Source organism: Schistocerca gregaria, chromosome 1 (genome assembly GCF_023897955.1).
Source record: "Schistocerca gregaria isolate iqSchGreg1 chromosome 1, iqSchGreg1.2, whole genome shotgun sequence".
Lineage (NCBI taxonomy): Eukaryota > Metazoa > Arthropoda > Insecta > Orthoptera > Acrididae > Schistocerca > Schistocerca gregaria.
Genome location: NC_064920.1, coordinates 972,559,747 through 972,577,808, shown reverse-complemented (window position 1 = coordinate 972,577,808; position 18,062 = coordinate 972,559,747). Strand labels below are relative to the sequence as shown.

General features: G+C 44.3%; 1 protein-coding gene across 1 annotated transcript in view; it reads left to right on the top strand.

Moving 5' to 3' along the window:
* LOC126310771 (uncharacterized) overlaps nucleotides 1–18,062 on the top strand; it is a 186,006-nt gene that overhangs the window by 106,784 nt on the left and 61,160 nt on the right. The window contains exon 3 of the mRNA XM_049992114.1: nucleotides 15,383–15,643. Within this exon, the coding sequence (XP_049848071.1) occupies nucleotides 15,383–15,643 (261 nt within the window). The remainder of the gene's footprint in view (nucleotides 1–15,382; nucleotides 15,644–18,062) is intronic.

Here is an 18,062-nt window from a genome sequence, read left to right as displayed (position 1 = left end):
TCACTTCAGGCAAAAGTTGGGATGGTTTCTTTGAAAGGACACGGCTGACTTCCCTCCCTAAACCTATGGCATCGATGACCTCACTGTCTGGTCCTCTCCCCCAAATCAACCAACCAAACACCCAACAATAACTTTACGGGAATGGACTGGCCTGCACAGGATTCCGACTTGAACCCAAAGGAACACTTTTAGGATGAGCTACAACGTCGACATCACTTCAAACCACAGCGTCCAACATTATTAACTTCTCTGGTTTCTGCTCTTGAGGAACAAAGGGCTCATGTTTCTCCACAAATATTCAGACACCTCATTGAACGTATCCCCACTAGCGTTCAAGACGTCGTAAAGGCGAAGGGTAGACATGACATATTGATGTCCACTGACCGGTCTCAGGACACTTTCCATCAGATAGTGCATGGGTGTTCCACATCTCCTCTTAAGCCACTAAATCGATTTTAACCAAACTTGATCTACGTATCACTTAATATCTGGAAAGCAGTTTGCGATGAAATACCTACCTTTCATAGATTTAATGGTGAGGGCGAAAAGGTAGTGACATAGAAGCATACCTTAGGAACGCCAGGAACAATTTCAACCAAATTTTGGGCAAAAATCTTGGATAACGATAGATACTAGTGTCTAATCCTTAATTTTCGGTTGAGGATAGTTTCTAAGACGTTTCGCCTCTACGAAAGAAGTGGTGGGATAGTGGGGGAGGGGGCAGGAGGGAAGTGGTGTAATGACAACAACGTATCAGCATATCTGTGTAGTACCTCACATAATGACTACTAAACCTGACACACGCAACACTCGCTATCTCGAAATAATTATTGTGACAGTGAAGCACTCTTTTAACCTCTATTCCTGCGAGTAGGGGTGAAAAGGGGTCAAATGAAACAGCGTTCCGCCTGGAGCAATACCAGATCTATATTGGTACATAAATGTAACTCGTTAATGAACTTTGTCACAAAATTTTAGAATTTTTACAAAATAGTCTAATAACATTATGATGGACAAAAGGTACATCTGATTTGATACTTTATAAATGGTTTTTGAAAGCTTACGGCTGTTGAAACAATAGGTTTGTTTATAAATAAATAAATCTTCCGCTACCAGTCACGATTTTTCTTTATTTTACTTCGCGCACGACGCCTTTCGAGAAATAATTACCATTTTAAGTGCGTTTTATGTGTGTAATAAGCCATTTCTTTATGTTGTCAGTGTGTGAGAGTCTATTTCGTTTCGTTGACCTTTAAGTATTCTAATGGTCTATTTGTGCTGAGTATCACACACACTAAACATCACAAATAACTTGTTGTTGCAATAATGAATAAAAAATAGGAATGCTACTACAAATAGCATAGTGAAAGCATTATTATGGCCAAGATAGATACGAAGCCCACGCCTTCCGCAGTAGTATAAGTTTATATGCCAACTAGCTCCTCAGATGACGAATAGATCGAGGAAATCTATGATGAGATAAAAGAAATTATTCAGAAAGTGCAGGGAGAGGAAAATTTAATAGTCATGGGTGACGGGAATTCGATAGTAGGAAAAGGAAGAGAAGGTAACGTAGTAGGTGAATATGGAATGGGGGGTAAGAAATGAAAGAGGAAACCGCCTGGTAGAATTATGCACAGAGCAAAACTTAATCACAGCTAACACTTGGTTCAAGAATCATGAAAGAAGGTTCTATACTTGAAAGAGGCCTGGAGATACTGGAACCTGGTTTTAAATTGTAAGATATTTCCAGGGGCAGATGTGGACTCTGACCACAATCTATTGGTTATGAACCGTAGAATAAAATTGAAGAAACTGCAAAAAGGTGGGAAATTAAGGAGATGGGACCTGGATAAACTGAAAGAACCAGAGGTTGTACAGAGTTTCGGGGAGAGAGTAAGGGAACAAATGGCAGGAATGGGGGAAAGAAATACAGTAGAAGAAGAATGGGTAGCTTTGAGGGATGAAGTAGTGAAGGCAGCAGAGGATCAAGTAGGTAAAAAGACGAGGGCTAGTAGAAATCCCTGGGTAACAGAAGAAATATTGACTTTAATTGATGAAAGGAGAAAATATAAAAATGCAGTAAATGAAGCAGGCAAAAAGGAATACTAACGTCTCAGAAATGAGATCGACAGGAAGTGCAAAATGGCTAAGCAGGGTTGGCTAGAGGATAAATGTAAGGATGTAGAGGCTTGCCTCACTAGGGGTAAGATAGATACTGCCTACAGGAAAATTAAAGAGACCTTTGGAGAAAAGATGGTTCAATGGTTCAAATGGCTCTGAGCACTATGGGACTTAACATCTGTTTGGACAAAAGAGAACACCTTGTATGAATATCAAGAGCTCAGATGGAAACCCGGTTCTAAGCAAAGAAGGGAAAGCAGAAAGGTGGAAGGAGTATATAGAGGGTCTATACAAAGGCGATGTACTTGAGGACAATATTACGGAAATGGAATAGGATGTAGATGAAGATAAAATGGGAGATACGATACTGCGTGAAGAGTTTGATAGAGCACTGAAAGACCTGATTCGAAACAAGGCCCCGGGAGTAGCCAACATTCCATTAGAACTACTGACAGCCTTGGGAGAGCCAGTCTTGACAAAACTCTACCATCTGGTGAGCAAGATGTATGAGACAGACGAAATACCCTCAGACTTCAAGAAGAATATAATAATTCCAATCCCAAATACTAACACGAATTATTTACAGACGAATGGAAAAACTAGTAGAAGCCGACCTCGGGAAAGATCAGTTAGGATTCCGTAGAAGTGTTGGAACATGTGAGGCAATACTGACCTTACGACTTATCTTAGAAGAAAGATTGAGGGAAGGCAAACCTACGTTTCTAGCATTTGTAGACTTAGAGAAAGATTTGACAATGTTGAATGGAATACTCTCTTTCAAATTCTGAAGGTGGCAGGGGTAAAATACAGGGAGCGAAAGGCTATTTACAATTTGTACAGAAACCAGATGGCAATTATAAGAGTCGAGGGACATGAAAGAGAAGCAGTGGTTGGGAAGGGAGTGAGACAGGGCTGTAGTCTATCCCCGTTGATATTCAAACTGTATATTGAGCAAGCAGTGAAGCAAACAAAAGAAAAATTCGGAGTAGGTATTAAAGTCCATGGAGAAGAAATAAAAACTTTGAGGTTCGCCGATGACATCGTAATTCTGTCAGAGACAGCAAAGGACTTGGAAGAGCAGTTGAACGGAACGGATAGTGTCTTGAAAGGAGGATATAAGATGACCATCAACAAAAGCAAAACGAGGATGATGGAATGTAGTCGAATTAAGTCGGGTGATGCTGAGGGAATCAGATTAGGAAGTGAGACACTTAAAGTAGTAAAGGAGTTTTGCTATTTGGAGAGCAAAATAACTGATGATGGTCGAAGTAGAGAGGATATAAAATGTAGACTGGCAATGGCAAGAAAAGCGTTTCTGAAGAAGAGAAGTTTGTTAACATCGAGTATAGATTTAAGATTCAGGAAGTATTTCTGAAAGTATTTGTATGGAGTGTAGCCATGTATGGAAGTGAAACATGGACGATAACTAGTTTGGACAAGAAGAGAATAGAAGCTTTCGAAATGTGGTGCTACAGAAGAATACTGAAGATAAGGTGGATAGATCACGTAACTAATGAGGAGGTATTGAATAGAATTGGGGAGAAGAGGAGTTTGTGGCACAACTTGACTAGAAGAAGGGATCGGTTGGTAGGACATGTTCTAAGGCATCAAGGGATCACCAATTTAGTACTGGAGGGCTGCGTGGAGGGTAAAAATCGTAGAGGGAGACCAAGAGATGAATACACTAAGCAGATTCAGAAGTATGTAGGTTGCAGTAAGTACTGGGAGATGAAGAAGCTTGCACAGGATAGAGTAGCATCGAGAGCTGCATGAAACCAGTCTCTGGACTGATGACCACAACAACAACAACAAGGGAATAGTGTGGAAGGCTAAATATAAATAAGTGGATGAAGACAAGAAGAAGATGAAATTGGAAAGATCATGTGTAAGGGACAGACCACACAAGGAAACGATTGCCCAGAGCACCTCCAAGAGATGTGACAACAGACGGTCCAGTACATCCACAGAATGAGGCAGACAAACAGGGGCAACCATTATCAGTAGAAGAGGAACAAGAAGTAAAAGAAGACGGAGAATTTCTAAATAAAAGGATAATGCAAAACGTTTGTTGATATGTATATCTGTCTTACTGTGCGTTGGCTGTGTGCAGAAAAAGTCACCTTGCATAACGTTGAATATGGCCTTGCTGAACCAGTCGGTTTCAAGTTCGCATGACATTCGTGATAACAGGAGCAGCAGTATCGCGAAACCGTAAACTGTAGTCTCCATAGGGCACGATGCTACCCTGTCGATTTCCGACAAGTGCTGCCGAACGTTTCTTCTTCGTACAAGGGGCATAATACGATCTTCTCACAACAAGCAAAATTCAAATGTGATTTCTGAATGAGTATGACACTGCCTAATATTTGGTGTTGCTCCTTCCTACTATGTTCGATAGGTCAGTTCGTGCACAAAATCCTGCACTGGCAACAATTTCACAATTATGGACGGCTAAAGAGACAGCATGGCTACATATTCCTGCAGAGCAGTTCGAACGGCTTGTTGAGTCCTCGCCATGTCGAGTAGCTGGACAACGCCGGGAAATAGAAGGTCCGACACGATATTAGCAGGTAGCCTATGACTTTTGTCATCTCAGTGTAAGTGAATTAGCTTTACGACATGTACCTAAGACAACTACAAGATAGCAGTTTTCTTTGTCAAAACTGTAACATCAAGGAGAATGTACCTTATACCACTTTGTATATTTATGGCTGTATAAAAATGATTATAATAACAGAATTATGTGTAAAAGTTTTTGAGAATTTCATATAAGTAACATGAGGGCGCCAATTGTCGTCCATGAAAACGAATGCCTCGCCAATATGCTGCTGATATGGTTGCATTATCGGTCGGAGGATGGCATTCACGTATCGTACAGCCGTTACGGCGCCTTCCATGACCACCAGCGGCGTACGTCGGCCACACATAATGCCACGCCAAAAGAGCAGGGAACCTCCATCTTGATGCGCTCGCTGGACAGTGTGTCTAAGGCGTTCAGCCTCACCAGATTGCCTCAAAACATGTCTCCGACGCCGGCGGGAGTGGCCGAGCGGTTCTAGGCGCTACAGTCTGGAACCGCTCGACCGCTACTGGCGCAGGTTCGAATCCTGCCTCGGGCATGGATGTGTGTGATGTCCTTAGGTTAGTTAGGTTTAAGTAGTTCTAAGTTCTAGGGGACTGATGACCTCAGAAGTTGAGTCCCATAGTGCTCAGAGCCATTTGAACCATTTTTGAACGTCTCCGACGATTGTCTGGTTGAAGGCATATGTGACACTCGTCGGTGAAGAAAAAGTGATGCCAATCCTAAGCGGTCCATTCGGCATGTTGTTGGGCCCATCTGTATCGAGCTGCATGGCGTCGTGGTTGCAAAGATGGACCTCGCCATGGACGTCGGGAGTGAAACTGCGCTTCGTGCAGCAAATTGCGCCCTGTTTGAGTCGTAGCACGACGTCCTGTGGCTGCACGAAAAGCGTTATTCAGCATGGTGGCCTTGCAGTCAGGGTTCTTCCGAGCCATGATCCGTAAATAGCGGTCATCCACTGGGCGGCTTGAGCGAGGCATGTCATCGACAGTTCCTCCCTCTCTGTATCTCCTCCATTTCCGAACAACATCACTTTGGTTCACTGCGGGACGCCTGGACACTTTCCCTGTTGAGAGCCCTTCTTGGCACAAAGTAACAATGCGGACGCGATCGAACCGCGGTATTGACTGTCTAGACATGGTTGAACTACAGACAACACGAGCCGTGTACCTCCTTCCTGGTGGATTGACTGGAACTCATCGGCTGTCGGACCGCCTCCGTCTGCTCGTGCGTGGGTGTTTACATCTTTGGGCGGGTTTAGTGACATCTCTGAACAGTCAAAGGGACTGTGTCTGTGATAGAATATGCAAAGTCAACGTCTATCTTCAGGAGTTCTGGGAACTGGGGTGATGAATAACTTTTTTTGGTGTATGTATGTTCCTAGATCGAGCTCTCAGGCTCATCATGGTTAACAACATCATTACTGTAGGCACTATCATCAGAGACTGTTGGTCATTGTTATAATCTTCTCATTTTCCAAACAAAATAGTGACTAAGAGCGTAGATCTCTCGAACTTTTTCTATTTCCATCAGCAATTCAATTCGGCTAGGGTCTCAGAAATACAATATCCAAGACAGCCCATCATTAGCCTTTTAATTGGTCTGGCACATTCGACGCTCACTAGACATTATTGTTAATGAAGAAAGAGATCTCACTTCTTAGAGGTACATAAAACTGTTAACGGAGGTAGGGTAAATATATGCTCGAGTCCATGGTCCGTTTTTTCGCTGACATATGTCTATCTCGGCGACAATAACAGGGCCCAAGTTTCAAATGGAACAATTGCACTTGGCCCAGTATTTTAGTCAAATGATACAGGTGTGAGTATGTGACGCAAGGCAAGGTGCAGGGATGATTCGATCCACCTGGCCAGTGCCAGGCTTCGTTCATAACGTCATTAAGCTCGTAATCGCTCGCGATAACGGCTGTTCGTTACAAAATGAAAAGCTTCAGCGCCACTGATTGTGTCAGCAGCTACAGAAAGATCCTATTCACGGTTCCTAATTACTACGAAGCTGTTAAGCTTACAGATCGATCTAATAACGGTACACAAATTTCCAACGTTGAATGTTTCTCTTCCAAGAGAAGCTATAGAGTCGTGTAACGCGTCATCTAGACATAATGTAGCATTCCTCCCGTAAAAATGTCTCATCAAAACTGTAACTGCCCTATGTTCTACACTAGCCAGGTCTTTAAATATCTAGGTAGTGGAGTTTTTATGAAAATAATTAAGAACTTAGTATTTATTACTCATGTTGCCACAAATTTTTCGCGTAACGAAGTCAATTACATATTGGCGTCGTCTCTCTTAAAAGATTTTACAGTCATAAAATTGAAACTTTCAACGGTATTGCTTGCCGAGCAACGCAAAGAAGGGAGAGATTTTTTAAACTTTTTTGTTACATTTCAACGGCCCACAGACAATACGATGTCATACTACTGCAGTCCTGTGGGAAGACGGCAGTAAATACATATCCGGGTCACTCTTGGGAGCAGTAGATTTCAGTTCCTCAGCTTTACAAGTCCAGATTTTTTTCAAACCGGGATTAGAAAGTTCTTAAACGTTCTTCCTTATACTGGGTGAGCTCGAACACTACCGACAAAATTTCAGTGCTTTTGAGGGAATATTTTTATGAGTATTTCTGTTCCCAAAGAAAAATCGTAATTTTATGGTTGGCAATATGCCATCTCAACCGGCAACAAGTGTTCGTGATTTGTTTGTAGAACATTCTGGGCGATTAGAGAGAATGGTTTGTCCACCTATCCAAAATTTATGGGACATAATGGAGAGGTCAGTTCGTGCACAAAATCCTGCAGTAGCAAAACGTTCATAGTTGTGGACGGCTATACAGACAGCATATCTCAATAGTGCTGCAGGGGACTTACAACGACATGTTGAATCCATGCCACGTCGTGTTGCTACACTGCGCCAAGCAAAATGTGAAGCGGCACTATATTGGGATGTATCCCATGACCTTTGTTCAAAAAAATGTTCACGTGTGTGTGAAATCTTATGGGACTTGACTGCTAGAGCCATCAGTCCCTAAGCTTACACACTACTTAACCTAAATTACCCAAAGGACAAACACACACACCCGTGTCCGAGGGAGGACTCGAACTTCCCCCGGGACCAGCCGCACAGTCCATGACAGCAGCGCCTTCTGACCGCTCGGCTAATCACGCACGGAATGACCTTTGTCACTTCAGCGTAATTCTTATTGTAAATGCTATAGAGTAAGGGTAAGAGATATAAAATCACATTTTCTTCACACAGAGGCTGTATGCAGACCAGCAAACGGAGTCCTTAAATAAGTCATTCAGATATCACCAACGTTTACCCAGTAATATAATAATCTCTTTCACCAAAATAAGACAATTACGAAATTTTTGAATAAAGAGCCCTGTAAAATGCTAGAGATTTCGTAAGCCACATAGAGACGGTTGTATGGCCTAGACCCAAAAAAAGTTTATAGCCTTTTACCAGAGGAATGGTTCCACTTTTCTTAGCCGTCTTCATTAAACTCGGATGAGAACATTATGCTGTACATTCTTGACAATCGAGGTGTGTACCATGAGATTTTCTCTAGGAGAAGCCGAAACCTGTAGCGATTTCTCGCCCCTGTCAGTAGAGCAGTAGGGTACTATCGAAAGCGTCTTCATCCCTGACCCGGTCTTCTTACGTGACAGTGTCGTGCACTTTACGTTTCTAGAGCGCGCCTCAGTAACTTGCTTTCTTAATCCCAGCGTACTCACCGCCGTAGTTGGCTGATAACGCAGAACGCCGCTATTTGCGCGTCACAGAACGCAGTGTTCCCGCTTACTAACAGTCGGATGTCAACGGCAGTGCGCAGCACATGAAGCGCTCGAGAAAGCTCTTGCTGGCTGCGCGGAAGCAAGTCAGAGGTAAAACAGCTGCACAATACGTTCTGACACTAATGCGACATTTAACTCTCATTCGACAGGAGCGAGGCTCAAATTCTAATGCAATCATTTTGATTTAGGTCTTTCAGGACGTTCTTAAATGCGTATCCGTTTAAGCTGGCTATTTTGTTTCGATGCCCCTGTTGTGGTCTTAAGCCTGAAGACTGGTTTGATGCAGCACTCCATGCTACTCTTTCCTGTGCGAGCCTCTTCATCCCCGAGTAACTGCTGCAATTTACATCCTCCTGAATCTGCTCACTGTGTTCATCTCTTGGTCTCCCTCTACGCGCTTCCCTCCAGACCTAAATGGGTGATCTCTTGATGTCTCAGAATGTGAGTTCGGGTTGAGGCAAAATTTGATAAACGAAGGAAGCAGCATGTGTCACAATGTCCTGTGGTGAATGAGCTGGGGCGCTGTCGTGGAGCAAAGACACGCCCTTGAACAGCTTCCCTCGACGCATCGTCTTCATAGCCACTCTTTAGCTCGTCAGAAGCTTTCGGTAGTTCAGGCGTGTGTATGTCTTTGCCCCTTACGGGCGTAATCTGTTAGCACCACACAACGGTAGTCTCTGGAAACATTCAGTATTCCCATGCTCGACGATGGTTGAGTCTTCGTCTCTTTCGGCGGTGATACTCCACATGTTTGCAATGCTTGCTTTGTCTCAGGGGGTATAGTGGTGCATGCACCACTCTACTATCGTGATTATGTGGGTAGATTGGGCTGACGCAGTTGCAATCTTTCTGCTGCTGCCTGCGTTCTGCGGGCTTTAAATGGGTATGAGCAGTCGCGGAACCCAGCGGGCTGCTATCTTTGTCGTATTCAAAACTTCGTGCAGGACGTTGAAAACTGATTCATGACTGTTCTCCATTTTCTTGCTTTCGCCTTCATTGTGATACCCAGTCTTTGAGATCCATGACCTGATCTTCTTTTGCCATTCCCGTTTCTGCATAAGACAGACGGGTTCCCGTTCCTTCATAGCACTCAGAACATTTTGTCCACACTCGAAGCCGGCATCGTGCCATAGGACTGTACATTGTTGCTGAACGCGCACACAACTCAGCCAGAGTTTGATAGCGTTGTTTCCCTTCAGAAAGAACTATCATATGATACTTTATTTTACCAGGCGGCTGCCCTATTTCTTTTTAGTTCTTCTAGCGGCGGTTTAACAGGACTGCAAACACAAACCTGCAAACAAACAAAACATTAATTACGTAATCTTATTTTTCGGAGGTTATGATCCAAATTTTATGATGCATTTCCTCAGAGAGACGCTCGGCTATAAATCGATCTCAGTGAACACTAAGACGAAAATCTGCAAAACAGTGATATGCCTAGCAGTAATGTACGGATCAGAAACATGGAGCATGACAAAACGAGAAAATGAAAAACTATTAATGTTTGATTATTATAAAGAACCCGCCTAGATCACAAATAGAAACCGGAAGTTGACCTAGATTTCGGCGCGGATAACCACGCCTTCTTCGGAACACACTAAAACTACAAACTGCCTAAAGAGGCATTATCCAACATTAATGCAGAACCCTCAAAATGGCAAAAAAAACTCACATAAAATGTAAAATAAACGGTACGTGAATACCATGTCAATAGCTGTACTTAGCTCAAACGTCAGAACCGTGCTTCCTCATCCCGGCCAATGTTCGGTGGCCAGCGGGCTCGTAGGTGAATTTTTGAAAGAAGAATAATGAGGAAGATATGGGGACCAATTTTAGGTAAAGGAGAACGAAGGAGGAGGAAAAACGAGGGAATCTACGTTCTGATTCTACAACCAACTACCCTAGAGAAGATAAAGAGCAAAAGAATACAATGGGTGGGCCATGTAGCCCGTATGCCAGATGGAAGACAGGCAAAGATGGCACTAGAGGGGAAACCAAACACCAAACGCCCCATTGGACGACTAAGGCAGCGCTGGATGGACGACTTGGCGAAGGACCTAGCAGCCCTTGGGATTGAAGACATCTGGAGGAACCGGGCACAAAACAGGAAGGAATAAGGGCAGTTTGTGGAAGCAGCGCGTGGTCTGCTGGATATCTACATATCTATCTACACTCCCCTCAGATTTTCCTAGTGGGTCCTAATGTTTTCACATTATCATGGAACGAAGGAAACCAACTTCTATCTCTTCGTTCCGCTTTTCTGAGTTCATTTCCGTTTCATATTACAAACAACGCAAGTCTGTCTGCAAACTGAGACCATTGTTGCCAACGCTGGAAACTGGTAACTATTTTCCTCCAGGTTGCAACGTGGCATTTCTTCAATGGCGATATAATTACGTTCATTGTTGTACACAGTAACAGTTGGTATTTCTCGGCGACTTGTAAGGTGTTCCCCGTTTTATACCACCGTGTGTAAGGCACGGTTCTCACTGAGGCTATACAACATGCGATTCCGCACGTTGCAATTAAAATCGCACGACGCAGCAGTTATCTGCTCCACACTGTTGTTACTACAGGCCAGGAGCGATACGACGAGCAACCGGGCACAGCAAGTGGTAGAAGCCTCGCGTTTGGTGTGTCGCCACCAGCCTCGTCACGGACCACTTCCAAATATGTCACATATTTACTCGACACTCGAAAGAGATATGGTTCTTCTTCTAGCGTTAAAAATAATTTCGATACGTTAGCTACATTTGCTACTCAGTACTGTATGATCCAAAATGCACCAGGCGTAAAGTGACCAGCGACTATATTTTTCACTGTGAACTTTTCAAAAAATGCGCTGCGGCTTATTTAATTTCGAAGTATCTCAGTAATTATGGCCAATATTGAAGAAAACCACTTCATTATCAAGCTGTGATACCAGACTGTAAGATGCAAAAAAAAATATTTTTTAACGAATAGCATCCACAAAATCGAATGAGAATCATTGTGAAAAAGGAGAACACGCACGAATCCCAAAATAGTTGTTTTTCATTTTTTTGCACAAAGAGAAAATATTTTACTGAGAAGGTACTTAAAACAATTTTTTTTTTTTTGAGATACATCAGATGATTTGAAATTTCGCTCTCCTTGTATCATACAACACAGTTGTGTGGAGCAACCAGCACACCATATTGCGCCGAATGATACAGCAGAGAACTCTAACGGTGTTGTGTAACTGTCGTCCCAGTGTGAGACAGTTAAATCGCTTCAACTGCGTCTCTACACGCTACATCAGTGCAAACTGTTTCTGTATCATACTGCGAGTCGCATCGCACATTGTATTGCATGTTGTGTCAACTCAATGAGAACCGCACCCAAGAAGATCCCATCGCCTCTTTGCTCCCACCGAGCGAGGTGGTGCAGTGGTTAGCATATTGGGAAGACAACGGTTCAAACCCGCGTCCGGCCATCCTGATTTAGGTTTTCCGTGATTTCCCTAAATCACTTCAGGCAAATGCCGGGACGGTTCCTTTGAAAGAACACGGCCGACTTCCTTTCCCGTCCTTCCCTAATCCGAAGGGACCGATTACCTCGCTCTTTGGTCCTCTCCCCCAAATAAATCAACCGACCATCCTTGCTTCCCCGTTGGTCTCTCTTTCTGCATCAGAGAACTACAGCACCGTGAGAGAAAATACGTAAAGTTGGGAGAAACTCTATCATATGCCGTATGTGCATCATTACTGGACCTATTGGGATGGAGAGTAGTTGGTCGACTGGTTCAGGTAAAAACCAGCTCGTTCAACTCAACGCACTACGAAACCATCAGAAACGATTTGTGCACAGTACCGTTAAGAACCATTAGATCCGATGATGTTAGTGTGGGGTGAGCATGCAGGGTGTACCTCTCCTAAGAAAATCTCTTGGAGGGCCCTCTCCTTGAGCCTTCATTTGCAGAGGCAATCCCCAAACACAACCGCAACATGAGGCATAGTAAATAGATCTCAGAAAACCGAAATTTTCGTTGCTCCTTCTCATCAACATCGCCATTAAAACAGAGTTTTCTTACGATCGAGGGATTGATGACTTCGTAGTTTAGTCGAAATGAACCCACAACTACCATCATTTAGGTAAAACCCAGACAGAGATGATACGGTAGGTTAAATGTTTGCGCTTGCATTCTTTAAGTGAAATTACAACAATTTCTGCCAAAGGTTCGACGTCCCGAAGGTTCATCTGGGGCAGTTAGTGGCTACGCTGTATACCAACGACCAATCTGTGTTATTGTGCACTTCAGAAAACGAATAGGAAAGGAAACCTAAGCCAACTAAAATCTGCCCTTAACTAACCTACCCAGTCAGTCATAGAGAGGACCTACAGATTAACGAGGAGTCCGAACCACGGATAACAAATGATTGTCAGAGATGAAGGAAGCTATGATAGGAAAAATGAAGCGATAGAATCTTTAGCGTTGTAGGATTACACTTACCATTTGAGCCACCAAGACACTTTCTTTGTTTATTTATTCTTTTCTTAATGGTCTCCTACCTCCCTTTTTAGCCTAATTTGCCCTCGCCAGTATTTGCTTCCTTCGACGTTGTCACATGGCTAAAATAACTCTCTTTTCTCCACATTTTTCCTTCTGTTAGCAGGGGTAATGGGATGTTATCTATAATATAAACCAGTTAAGGCTTATTCAAGAAACACACAACAATAAAGCCCAAACTAAAGCTCATCTCCAAAACTAACCTCCCTCCCTAGAAATTTAAAGTTTTTGAAGACAACGAGTTCTTGAAAATCAGATACTTCTTGAAACAATGATAAACTAGAAAACTTTAGTCACTATCATTGTATACAGTAGCTGCTATTGAAGACTCCATGTGTGCATGACGCAGTCGTATGTGCACCATAGATTGATGGAGAATCATTCCTTTATCTGTGGTTTTCAATTTACCTTGCTAAATAACTGTAGTCATGTTTCGATTAGATGATAAACTGGCACCCATTATCTTCAATCAAGCTTTAGTATACATCTCTCGATGTGGAAGCGACTGTGTATGGGATAGTATATCTTTAAATTGGAGTTCAGTTTTCTATATCCTTTCAAGAGTAATGGTGATCGTTTAAGATAGGATTATTTTTGTGATTTTCATCGATTTCTGGAATGCAGTGATTTCGAGCTAAGTGTCTATGGCGATCCAAGGACGTGACAGTCCACAGGTAGCTTTCCACTAAGACAGCCAGTATGGAGGTGGCAGAGCACTATTATAGGCTGCATGCAGGTGGTAAACCACTCAGACAGCCTGTCTAGAAGTGGTACATCACTCACACAGCCTGTTTGAAGATGATAGGCCACTCAGACAGCTATGTGTGGAGGCGGTAAACCACTCGTACAGGCTGAATAGGGGAAGTAAACCATTCAGACAGCCTGTCTGGAGGTGATAGCACACAGCTTGTTTGGAGATTGTAGACCTCTCAGACAGCCAAGTGTGGAGGTGTTGGATCATTCATACAGGCTGTGTGGAAGTGTTGAACCACTCAGACAACCTATCTAGAAGTGGTAGACCACTCACACAGCCTATTTGAAGTTGGTAGGTCACTCAGACAGCTATATGTGGAAGTGGTAAACCACTTGTACAGGCTGAATAGAGGTGGTAAACCACTCAGAGGTGATAGCACACAGCTTGTGTGGAGATGGTAGACTTCTCAGACAGGTGGAGGTGGTAGATCACTCATACAGGCTGCGTGGAAGAGGTGAACCACTCAGAGAGCCTGTCTAGAAGTGGTAGACCTATCATGCAGCCTATGTGATGGACTATTCATACAGCCTATGTGGAGTTGATAGAGCACTCAGGCAGCCTCTATGGAGGTGGTAGACCACTCAGACAGCCTGTAAGGGTCAGAGAGACAACTGTCATAGTGGTAGACCGCTCAGCCTGTGTGAATGTGGTAGATCACCTAGATGGTCACATGTGGAGGTAATTGACCACTCTGACAGCGTGTATGGACCACACAGCCTATCTGGAATTAGCGGACACTCAGGCAGCCTGTGTGGAGGTGGTAAATCATTTAGCCATTTGTGGAGGTCATAGACCACTTGGCAGTCTATGTGGGGGCGGTGAACTGCTCAGCCACGTGTAAAGGTGGAAGGTAACACAACAGCTAGTGTGGAGGTGGTAGACCACTCAGACAGCCTGCAAGGAGGTGGTAAATCAATCAGAGAGACAACTGTCATAGTGCTAGACCGCTCAAACTGTGTGAATGTGGTAGAGCACCTAGATGGTCACATGTGGCAGTAATGGACCACTCTGACAGCCATATGTGGAGGTGATAGACCACACAGCCTGTCTGGAATTAGCGGACACTCAGACAACCTGTGTGGAGGTGGTAAATCATTTAGCCATTTGTGGAGGTCATAGACCACTGAGACAGCTTATGTTGAGGTGGTGAACGGCTCAGCCACGGGTAAAGATGGTAGGCGACTCAGACAGCTTGTGTGGAGGTGATAGACCACTCAGACAGCCTGCAAGGAGGTGGCAAATCAGAGAGACAACTGTCAAAGTGGTAGACCGCTCAACCTGTGTGAATGTGGTAGAGAGCCTAGATGGTCACATGTGGCGGTAATGGACCACTCTGACAGCCGTGTATGGAGGTGATGACCACATAGCCTATCGGGAGCTAGCGGACACTCAGGCAGCCTGTGTGGAGGTAGTAAATCATTTAGCCAATTGTGGAGGTCATAGACCACTGAAACAACCTATGTGGAGGTGGTGAACTGCTCAGCCATGTGTAAAGGTGGTAGGCGACTCAGAGTGGAGGTGGTAGGCCACTCGGCCTGTTTAGGAGTGGTAGCCATTCAGACAGCTGGTGTCCCACAGGTGGTGGCGATGGTGGCTGCAGCGAGGGCGAGGGCGGCATGTCGCCGCGCATACCGCGCAAGTTCATCTCCAACTGGCGGCACGCCTGCGACCGCACCAGGGACCGCACCAAGGAGCTGCTGCGCCGCTGGCGGACCATGCCCGACGGGCCGGGCGGTGCGCCGGGCCACTGCGAGGACGACGGCTTCACCGAGGGCGACGTGGATGCCGAGGGCTGCGCGCGCCGCCCCAAGGACCACGGCTGGACCGTGCACGTCTGGGGTGAGCTGAGCGCCACGTCACGCACTCTCCTCACACGGCTCTGCACCTAGTGCACGCCTGCTGAACGGCACTTGTGACGAATTAGTTGTAGCGGGCAGGATGTTTCAGAAGGAACACAGTAGGGGGTGAGCTGGGATAGTAAGCACCATTCTAAATCGTGGCATCTAAACGTATGTTCCAGTTGAATAAGGGCATCATGGGGTCATCGAAAAGTTGTTCTCAAACAAGCTGCAAAAAGCCAGATTTGATTTTCCTGCACAGAACGACCTCTAGAGTAGTCTCCGCCTGGGATTAATTAATCGGCGGAATATTTTACCCAAAACGTAGACCTCAATTTCGTTGGGAAATTGTCCATTGCTGTCAACCGTCTGGAGTATTAGCAAATCAAGTCCTTTTTGGCTAATGATACAAGAGTAGATGAAAGAATCATCCAGACTGTTGCCGCTGCCGGCCGAAGTGGCCGAGCGGTTCTAGGCGCTACAGTCTGGGACCGCGCGACCGCTACGGTCGCAGGTTCGAATCCTGCCTCGGGCATGTATGTGTGTAATGTCCCTAGGTCAGTTAGGTTTAAGTAGTTCTAAGTTCTAGGGGACTGATGACTACAGCAGTTAAGTCCCCTGGTGCTCAGAGCCATTTGAACAATTTGAACTGTTGCCGCTCTAACTACTGATAGGTAATTGCCCCTCTTCAGGAAGCCTATGTCAGTCTGGCCTCTCAACGTATAACCTTCTATTCCACATCCTCTTTGGTTACTCATACGGTCCATATCTCTGTATCGTCAAGCTAAGCTTCTAGCCACTGGTTAGTGGTGGGTGCAGATACGTGTTTCAATTCACTCCATCAGCTGACTGGGTGCGTGTGAGATTATTTACTTTTATCTCGCCTCTGTGGGGATGTTTGCGTGCCTCAGTGAGATAGACAGTCGAACAGTAAGCGCAACGATGTCGGAGCGATATCTGTGGAGATGTCATACTAACAAAACGATGGCCGAAAGCCTTTTCAGTAGTTGTAGGGGCAAAATTCTGGATGATTAACTGCTATAGCCTTGTAATATTTAGCAATATGGCCTTGGCTATCTGTTGAGAGGCCAGACAAACGTGTGGTTCCTGAAGAGGGGCAGCAGCCTTTTCAGTAGTTGCAGGGGCAACAGTCTGGATGATTGACTGATCTGGCCTTGCAACATTAACCAAAACGGCCTTGCTGTGCTGGTACTGCGAACGGCTGAAAGCAAGGGGAAACTACAGCCGTAATTTTTCCCGAGGACATTCAGCTTTACTGTATGATTAAATGATGATGGCATCCTCTTGGGTAAAATATTCCGGAGGTAAAATAGTCCCCCATTCGGATCTCCGGGCGGGGACTACTCAGGAGGATGTCGTTATCAGGAGAAAGAAAACTGGCGTTCTACGGATCGGAGCGTGGAATGTCAGTTCCCTTAATCGGGTAGGTAGGTTAGAAAATTTAAAAAGGGAAATGGATAGGTTAAAGTTAGATATAGTGGGAATTAGTGAAGTTCGGTGGCAGGAGGAACAAGACTTCTGGTCAGGTGACTACAGGGTTATAAACACAAAATCAAATAGGGGTAATGCAGGAGTAGGTTTAATAATGAATAGGAAAATAGGAATGCGGGTAAGCTACTACAAACAGCATAGTGAACGCATTATTGTGGCCAAGATAGATACGAAGCCCACACCTACTACAGTAGTACAAGTTTATATGCCAACTAGCTCTGCAGATGATGAAGAAATTGAAGAAATGTATGATGAAATAAAAGAAATTATTCAGATAGTGAAGGGAGACGAAAATTTAATAGTAATGGGTGACTGGAATTCGAGTGTAGGAAAAGGGAGAGAAGGAAACATAGTAGGTAAATATGGATTGGGGTTAAGAAATGAAAGAGGAAGCCGCCTAGTAGAATTTTGCACAGAGTACAACTTAATCATAGCTAACACTTGGTTTAAGAATCATGAAAGAAGGTTGTATACGTGGAAGAACCCTGGAGGTACTAAAAGGTATCAGATAGATTATATAATGGTAAGACAGAGATTTAGGAACCAGGTTTTAAGTTGTAAGACATTTCCAGGGGCAGATGTGGACTCTGACCACAATCTATTGGTTATGACCTGTAGATTAAAACTGAAGAAACTGCAAAAATGTGGGAAATTAAGGAGATGGGACCTGGATAAACTGAAAGAACCAGAGGTTGTACAGAGTTTCAGGGAGAGCATAAGGGAACAATTGACAGGAATAGGGGAAAAAAATACAGTAGAAGAAGAATGGCTAGCTCTGAGGGATGTAGTAGTGAAGGCAGCAGAGGATAAAGTAGGTACAAAGACGAGGGCTGCTAGAAATCCTTGGGTAACAGAAGAAATATTGAATTTAATTGATGAAAGGAGAAAATATAAAAATGCAGTAAATG